This window comes from Cebus imitator, unplaced genomic scaffold, assembly GCF_001604975.1.
Source record: "Cebus imitator isolate Cc_AM_T3 unplaced genomic scaffold, Cebus_imitator-1.0 Scaffold21, whole genome shotgun sequence".
Lineage (NCBI taxonomy): Eukaryota > Metazoa > Chordata > Mammalia > Primates > Cebidae > Cebus > Cebus imitator.
Genome location: NW_016107336.1, coordinates 8,898,961 through 8,908,364, shown reverse-complemented (window position 1 = coordinate 8,908,364; position 9,404 = coordinate 8,898,961). Strand labels below are relative to the sequence as shown.

Here is a 9,404-nt window from a genome sequence, read left to right as displayed (position 1 = left end):
TTTTTTTGAGACGGAGTTTCGCTCTTGTTACCCAGGCTGGAGTGCAATGGCGCGATCTCGGCTCACCGCAACCTCCGCCTCCTGGGTTCAGGCAATTCTCCTGCCTCAGCCTCCTCATGTCCACTTTTTAACATAACTACAAGGCAATCGAAAAGATGAAAGATGCAGTTTAAAGACAGTGAAAACAAGCATCAGAACTAGACTCAGATATGGCAGGGACATTGAAGTTATCAGACCAGGAATTTAAAAATCCTACAGTGACTGTGCTCAGGGCATTAATGGGAGAATTAGATGACATACAAGAACAGAAGGGTATTAGACAGGTGACAATTCTAAGAAAGAATCAAAAAGAAATGTGAGTGATCAAGGGCACTGTAACAGAAATGAAAAATGCCTTTGATGGGCTCATCAGTAGACTGGACATAGCTGAGGAGAAAATCTCTGAGGTTGAGGATATGTCAATAGAAACTTCCAAAAACTGAAAACAAGGAGAAATAAAAGATAAAAAAGAGGACAGAATATCAAAGAACTATGGGATACTACAAAAACTATAACATACACATAATGAAAGTATCAGAAGGAGATGGAAGAAAGGAACAGAAGCAATATTTGAAACCATAATGACCAAGAATTTCTTCAAATTAATGTCAACCAACCAACCACAGATCTGGGGAACTCAGAGAACACCAAATAGGATAAATACCCAAAAAACTACACCCTGACATATCATTAACAAACTACAAAAAATTAAAGATAAATTTAAAATGTTGAAAGAATCTAGAGGAAAAAACCTACCTTATCTATAGAGGAGCAAAAGTAAGAATTATATGTAATTTCTCCTCTGAAACCATGCAAGAAAGAAGAGAGTATAATGCCAGGTATGGTGGCTCACGCTTTTAATCCCAGCACTTTAGGAGGCTGAGGCAGGCAGATTATCTGAGATCAGGAGTTCGAGACCAGCCTGGCCAACATGGTGAAACCATGTCTCTAGTAAAAATACAAAAAAATTAGCAGGGTGTAATGGTGGGTGCCTGTAATCCCAGCTACTTGGGAGGCTGAGGCGGGGGAATCACTTAAACCTGGGAGGTAGAGGTTGCAGTGAGCTGAGATCATGCCACTGCCCTCCAGCCTGGGCAATAAGAAAGAGACTCCATCTNAAAAAAAAAAAAAAAAAAAGTAAAGAAAGAAGAAGAAGAGGAGGAGGAAAATGTAGTAAAATATTTAAAGTGTTAAGAGGAAAAAAACCCCATAACCTAGAATTGTATGCCCTAAGAAATTGCCATTCAAAAGTGAAAGAGAAATAAAGACTTTCTCAGACAAACAAAAAATGAAAGAATTTGTTGCCAATAGACCTGCCTTGCAAGAAATGTTAAAAGAAGTTCTTTAGGGAGCAGGAGAATGATATAGGTCAGAAACTCAGACCTATGTAAATAAAGGAAGAACATCAGAGAATAAATAAGTGAAGGTAAAATAAAACTTATTTTTTGTATTCTTAGCAATCAGAGAGATAATAGTTTGTACAAAATAACAGCAACAATTCAATAGTGAACTGAATGACAGCAATGATACAGGGGACATGAGGGAGGAATTAGGCATATTTTGTTATTATAAGGTATTTGCACTACCTGTGAAACGTAGTATAGTGTTATTTGAAAGTGGAGTTAGATTTGTAAATGTACATTGCAACCATCAGGGCAACCACTAAAAAAGGTAAAAAATAAAAATTTTAAAAACAGATATAATTGATATGCTAAGAATGGAAAGAAAATGGAAATATATAAAATGCTCAGTTAAAACTATAAAAGACATAAAAAGCATGGAAGACAAAAATAGTAACAGAAAACAGGGTAACAAATAGAAAACAATAACAATTATAGTGATTATCCAGTTATATCAATGACTACTTTAAACATCAATAGTCTAGATACACTAATTAAAAGACAGGTATTATCAGAGTGTTAAAAAACAAGACCCAACTATATGTTGTATATAAGAAACCCACTGTAAGTATAAAGACACTTATAGATAAAAAGTAAAGGATGGAGAAAGATATACCATGCTAACACTAATCAAAATAAAGTGGGAATAGCTATCCTCGTTTTAGACAAAGCAGACTTCAGATAAGGAAAAGTTATCAGGGATAAAGACGAGCATCATGTAATGGTAAAGTGGTCAATATTCTAAGAAGACATAACCATTTTTAATGTATATGTGCCTAACGACAGGATACCAAAATGCATGAGGAAAAACTGATAGAACTGCAAGGAGAAATAGATGAATCCACTGTTGTCATTGGAGATTTAAACACCCCTCTGTCAGAAATGGACAGATCTGGCAGGCAGATCCGCAAGCACATAGTTGAACTTGACAGCACCATTAGTTAACTAGATATAGTTGACATATTTAGACTATTTTATCCAACAACAGCTGATTACACATTCTTCCCAGGCTCACATGGAACATTTATTAAGACTGGCCACATCCTGGGCCATAAAGCACAAATTAGCAAATTTTAAAGAATATAAATATGACATCTCTCTCAGACCACAGTGGAATTAAGGATGAAATCAATAAGAGAAAGATAGCTGGAAAATCCCAAAGACCTTGGAGATTAAACAACACATTTTTTAAATAATTCGTGGGTCAAAAAAGATATCTCAAGATAATTTTAAAATATTTTTAGCCACATGAAAATGAATTTTTTTTTCTTTTTTTCGAGTTGGAGTCTCACTCTGTCACCCAGGCTGGAGTGCAATGATGCAATCTCAGCTCACTACAACCTCTGCCTCCCAGGTTCAAGTAATTCTCCTGCCTCAGCCTCCCAAGTAGCTGGGATTACAAGTGTGTGCTGCCACACCCAGCTAATTTATTTTTGTATTTTTGGTAGAGACGAGGTTTCACCACATTGGCCTGGTCTCAAACTCCTGACCTCAGGTGATCTGCCCGCCTCAGCCTCCCAAAGTGCTGGGATTACAGGCGTGAGTCACCACACCTGGAGAAAATACTTTTTAAAAGTTGCGCAAAGCAGTGCTTAGAGGCGAACTTATAGCATTGAATACATATATTAGAAAAAAAAAGAAAAATATAAAATCAACCATCTTAGCCTCCACCTTAGAAAACTCAAAAAAAGAAAAAAATAGCAAGTTAAATCTAAATTAAGCAGAAGAAAAGAAATACAATATTCATTGCCTAACAGAAGGGATATATTTTGAGAAATATGTTGGTAGGTGAATAAGAAAATAAAATAAAAGGTCTATAGATTGTGAAGGACCAACTGAAACTGTCTTTGCAGATAACATGATTGTCTATGTAGAAAATCTTAAAGAATCAACAAAAAACTGGAACTAAGAAGCAATTGTAATAACAAACCTGCACTTTCTGCACATGTATCCCAGAACTTAAAGTACAATAAAAAATAACAATAATAAACAATTATAGCAGGATTGCAGGATACAAGGTTAATGTACAAAATTTAACCACTTTCCTATGTACCAGCAATTAAATAGTGACATTTTAAATTAAAAACACATTACCAGTTTTGTGCAGTGGCTCATGCCTGTATCTCCAGACTATGGAAGGCCAAGGTGGGAGGATCACTTAAACCCAGGAAGTCGAGGCTGCAGAGAGCTGTGATCGCACACTGCACTCCAGCCTGGGTGACAGAGTGAGACCCTGTCTAAAGAAAAAAAAGCCAAAAAGCACCACATTACTGTTTACATTAGCACCCCAAGAAAAAATGAAATTCTTAGATATAAATCTAACAAATTATGTACACGAGCTATAGATCTAGATGAAGAAAACTATAAAACTCTGGTGAAATATATCAAAGAAGAACTAAATAAATGAAGAGATAGTCTATGTTCATGGATTGTGAAGATGCCAGTTTTTCCGATAGATTGAATACAACTCCAATAAAAATCCCAGCAAGTTATCTTTATGGATATTAGCCCATTTGTGCCAAGTGTCTCATTGTTGGAATGCTAAGCTTGTGGGAATTATTAATATTCTGCTGCTCAAGGTCATTGCCAAGGTATGATTTTTCACACAGAAAAAAATTGCAACCTCTGGCACAAATGGGTTAACAAAGTCTGTAGTTTATATGGAGAGATAAGAGACCCAGAATAACCAATTAAATATTGAAGAAGGAAAACAAAGCCAAAGGGTTGAAATTTTTGGACTTGAAGATGTCTATAAAGCTATAGCAATCAAGATAGTGTGGTATTGGTGAAAGAGCTGACAAATATCACTGGAATAGAATAGAGAGCCCAGGAATAGACCCACAAAATACAGTTAATTGATCTTTGACTAAGGAGAAAAGGCAATACAATGAAGCAAAGATAGTCTCTTTTACATAACTGCTGGAACAATTGGATATCCACATACAAAAACAATTATTTAGACACAGACCTTACACCCTTCACAAAAGTTAATCCAAGATAGACCATAGACCTAAACGTAAAACACAAAACCATAAGACTGCTAGAAATTATCCTAGGAGAAAACCAAAATGACATTGGGTATCCCAATGACTTCTTAGACCAAAGGCATGATGCATGAAAGAAATAATTGATAAGCTGGGGTTCATTAAAATTTAAAACTTCTGTTCTGCAAAAGACAATGTCTAGAGAATACAATGAGTCACAGACTTGGGAAAATGTTTGCAATCCAGAATACAAACCAATAAATCCTAGCAAGGATGCAGAGCAACAGGAATACCCGTTATTACTGGTGGGAATGCAAAATGGTACAGCCATTTTGGAAGACAGTTGGGCAGCTCTTACAAAACTAAACATACTCTTTCTATACAACCCAGCAGTCAGGCTCTTTGGTATTTACCCAAATGAACCAGAAGCTAATATCCACACAAAAACCTATAAATGGATGGGTATAGCAGCTTTATTCATAGTTGCCAAAACTCAGAAGCAACCAAGATGTCCTTCAGTAGGTGAATAAACTGTGATACATCCAGACAAAGGAATAGTATTCAGTGCTAAAAATAAATTAGCTCACAAGCCATAAGAAGACATGGAGGAACCATAATTGCATGTTACTAAGAGAAAGAAGCCAATCTGAAAAGGCTACGTGCTATGATTCCAACTATGTGAATTCTGGAAAAGGCGAACTATGGAGACAGTAAAAGATCAGTGTTTGCAATCTTTAGGGAGGAGGAAGGTAGAGATGAGCAGAGCCCAGAGGACTCTGGGGCAGTGCAGCTATTCTGTATGATGCTATAATGGTGGATATGTGTCATTGTGCCTTTGTCAAAGCCCATAGAATGTACAACGCCAAGAGTAAATTATGGTGACCTTGAGGTAAATTATGGACTTTGGGTGATAATGAGGTGTCAGTGGACTTTCATCAGTTGTCACAGATGGACCACTTTGGTGCAGAATCTTAACAGTGGGAGAAGTTGTGTGTGTGGAAGTTGGGGGTGTAGGGGAACTCTGTACTTCCTGCTTAACTTGGATGTGAACCTAAAAAATGCTTTGTCTTTTTTTTTCAGCAGGGCACTCAATACATATGATATAAATCCCATTTATGTTAAAAAAAAATCACAGAAGTGTGTGTGTGTGTGTGTGTGTGTGTGTGTGTGTGTGTGTGTGTGACTTTTATATATACCGAACTGGTAACAGTGTTGCTGCTGGTGTTGAGGGTGGGGGAGTGGGGAGTACCCTCTGCTGTACTCTATGTCCGTAACATTTCACCTTTGTCAGAGTTCCAGTTCGCTTATCAAAATATGGCAAAAAGGAGCTTGCTGGTAGGCATGTATCTCCAGACCCTCCTTTCAAGGAGACATTAGAAGGTAACATTGTCTGACAATTTAAAAATGCAAAGCTTGTAGCACTTTGTATCTCATTTATTCACTCGACAAGTATTTTCGAGTGCCTCTTCTGTTCCAGGCCTTCTGCCAGGCCTTGAAGTTGCCAGAGGGACCAAGAAACAGCCCCTGTGATCACCGTTGAGGGTGCGGCGGGTGGCAGGGGAGAGCTGTGTTTTAAGTCTGTTTTCTCATAGGCTGAAAAAGTTCCGCACAGTTTGGAAAAGCTGACTGTGATTCCTTCTCCCCAGAGAAGCCATGTGGGGACCCGCCTTCCTTCCCACACACCATCCTGCAGGGCCGCACCGGCTTGGAGATGGGGGATGAACTGCTGTACGTGTGCGCCCCAGGCCACATCATAGGCCACCAGGAGACCGCCTTCACCTTGCTATGTAACAGCTGCGGGGAGTGGTACGGCTTGGTGCAGGCCTGCGGGAAAGGTAAGCAGCCCAGGGATAGGCCACCTTCGCGTGCCCACACAGTGCTAGCAGAGGGCTCCGCTGCGGCTGGCTGCATGCAGTGGACTCTTCTCACCAAGGTGCCTTTGAAAAGAGGCTTTCAGACCTTTCTGCTGAGCTCTGGACCTGGCAATATCTCCCCTTGGGGATTCCTGTAGCATTTCAAATGCGCATCTCAGCTCTTCATCTTCCATGCTGGGAGAAAAGTGTTCCCAAGTTAAAATCCCCACTTCTTCTCTAAGTACAGAGTTGACCTTGGGTTAACGTCCTAGTTTATTTCCCTGGAAACCTGGTGGCGATGGAATATCCGCTGTGGTACAAAGCAGCATTGCTTCTGGTGAAAATGAGCCCCAGTTGGTAAGCTAGGCTGGGAGCACTATGATGAATACATGTCAGGAAGCCTGGCTCCGAGATGCCCTGAGGATGGTGATTCCTTTATCTGGGCAAGACCTTTATAGGGACTCTGAGAAATATTCTGTGGGTTGTTGCAAGACATTCGGACTCTTGTGGGATATGAGGCTTCCAAGCACCATCGATCCACACCACACATGTGAGTTCTGATCCACCTGAGCAATCTTGGGAGGGAAGCAGGGCTGGTAAGGGGTGGAGCAAGGAGACCAGCTTCAGGACAGCTGTATGGAACCGCTGCAAGGGCCGTTCCCACGGATGAGACTTGCTTGCTGCTTCCAGGCTGCCTCACTCTACGCCCTGGCCTGGAGCTTTCTGAATGCCAGGTGTGATCTGTGGAGTCTGAATAGTTAGTTGAGACTAAAAAGAGTCCTAGTGGACCCTGAGTTCCCCAAACCTGATCTGATTTCCCCAGATGTTCCCATTCCATCAACATCACATTTCTGGGAATCCTAGGTTACCGCAGCCTCCTTAACTCCTGCTGCCGAACCCCTTGGGAATTTTTCCAGCAGCAGAAATCCCTGTGTCCAGCCACAGCCAGGCCTGGCCTCCCCAGCCCAGCAGGAACACAGAAGCCAGCAGGCGACTGGGGCAGCCCCATGGCTAACCTGGCTTGCGACTCCTATACCTTGCACCTCATGCAAGACTCTGAATTGTTCCCTGGTCTCACAGTGCTCCTCTCACTCCAAAACTTTTTCAAGGACCCCCTCCCTGACCTCTCATGGCATCTGGGTACCCAGTGGAGGCTGGTTCTATAGAGGGAAATAACTCCAGCACCATGATGTTACTGAATTTATAGGACAGTTTGTCCCTGGAATGTCTTGCAGATCCCACGAGGGAACTCAGATGAGACCTAGGGTGCTGTCACACCTGTGAGGTTCATTCGTGTTGTTGCCTGAAGCTGTGGTTTCACTGCTAGTATAGTCTTCACTGCTATTTACTATCGACAGTGTAAATACACCACTATTTATTTATCCAATTTGCTGTCAGTGGACATTTGGCTTATTTTCACTTTGTGGCCGTCACAAACTCTGCTGCTGTGATTGTCCTCAGCCTCCTTTGGTTCCCACGTGAACACATTTCGGTTGGTTCCTAGCAGTGGAATTGCTGCCCCCACCCCATGGGGTATGTGTGTGTTCAGCTGCAGCTCATGCTGCCAGAGTTCTGTAAAGTATGTGACCAGTCTGCGCGCCCAGGAGCTGTGTCTGAGAGTCTTTGTCGTTCAGCACCTCATCAGCTTCACGACTGCCAGTCTGGTGACTGCTCTGTGGTGACTTGTCGTCGTAATATACATTTCTCAGATAATAGTGAGGCCCAGCACTTCTCACATGTTAATAGGGCAGTAGAATTTCTTTATGTAAAATGTCCAGGAATTTTCCCCATTTTTCTAATCGAGCTGAATTTGATTATTTACATATAGAATTTTTTACATGAAATGTTCATAATTAACATGTGGCAAGTATTTTGTCTCATTCTGTGCCTTATCTTTTTACACTTGCACTGTCTTTTAATGAGTTGGTTTTGTTGTTTTCTATTTCGCTACTGTTCAAATTCTTCGTGGACTATTACACATTTTTTTCTAGTCATTAGCTGATTAATACTTCAGTAAAATGCAATAAAAATGAATTAATATAAAATAAAATAGATTCCAAATAGAAACACAATTTTTGTTAAATAGACATAAAATTCCCCTGTCATATTGTTGCAAAAAGTTTCTAAAAACTTTCTGGCTGTTTTTACTTGCCTCGTTGCATACCTAATAACAAGTTACAGACAGGGACAAGTGCTGAAAGCACAATCTGAGCCATTTTCTAGAACTTTCCTCATCTTTCTTCTGTTGCTGTTGCTCTGTGCCAGGCAGGAGCTACTTGCCAATTTTGATCATTCACCTGCCCAAGAAAATCAGACATAAGCCCTGAGCTTCCTGTCTGTCCAGCATGTCACCCTGAAGCAGGCCCATGCTCACCCTGCGTTGTTAATGTCCCAGTGAGGTGCTGAAGTTGTACCATCTCGTGAGCCACACCCACAGCCAAATGGGTTGTTTGCTAACCCTAGTCCAGTGAGCACTAAATGCAGGTTTTGTGGGTCCAAATGATGTTTATGTTCCCACTGCCATGCAGTTGTTAAAGCTTTCAGCTGCTGGGAAGGAGTTCTGGTTTATACGCTTGGGCTGGATATACAGATTGGTATAGTGACTGTGGATTTAACATTTAAGCTATCTGTGTCATTGTGAGAGAGAGAGAGAGAGAGTGTGTGTGTGTGTATGTGTGTGTGTGTGTGTGTGTGTGTGTGTGTTACAAGAGTATCTTCAGATATTTCACTCCATTCAGCACATTAATTTTTTTGAATGCACATCAACATGTTTGATTAGGGAATTGCTTTAAATTGGAGAAAGGTCAACTTGGTGGGGGAGTGAGTCAAACACGGGTTTTGGAATTGGACCCATCTGGGTTTGGATAATCACTCTTCCTTGTACTGGCTGATTGGCCACAGATCCATTCATTCATTCCACATCCCATCATTTGGCAGGATCCTAGGTGCTGTGCGTACAAGCTGAGTAAACAGTATCTCAACCCTAAAGGAAACTCCGGTAAACTGGATGTCTCAAAGACACAGAAGAGCAGTAGGTGATGAGATAGAGACTGGGAGATTGGAAAGTGAGGTGTCACAGAAGGTGGCATTTTAGAGGAAGTGTGTTTCCAGCTGGAGGAAGTGCTCAG

At 40.9% G+C, this 9,404-nt stretch overlaps 1 protein-coding gene across 1 annotated transcript in view; it reads left to right on the top strand.

Moving 5' to 3' along the window:
• SUSD5 (sushi domain containing 5) overlaps positions 1-9,404 on the top strand; it is a 54,048-nt gene that overhangs the window by 24,768 nt on the left and 19,876 nt on the right. The window contains exon 4 of the mRNA XM_017521702.2: positions 6,070-6,258. Within this exon, the coding sequence (XP_017377191.1) occupies positions 6,070-6,258 (189 nt within the window). The remainder of the gene's footprint in view (positions 1-6,069; positions 6,259-9,404) is intronic.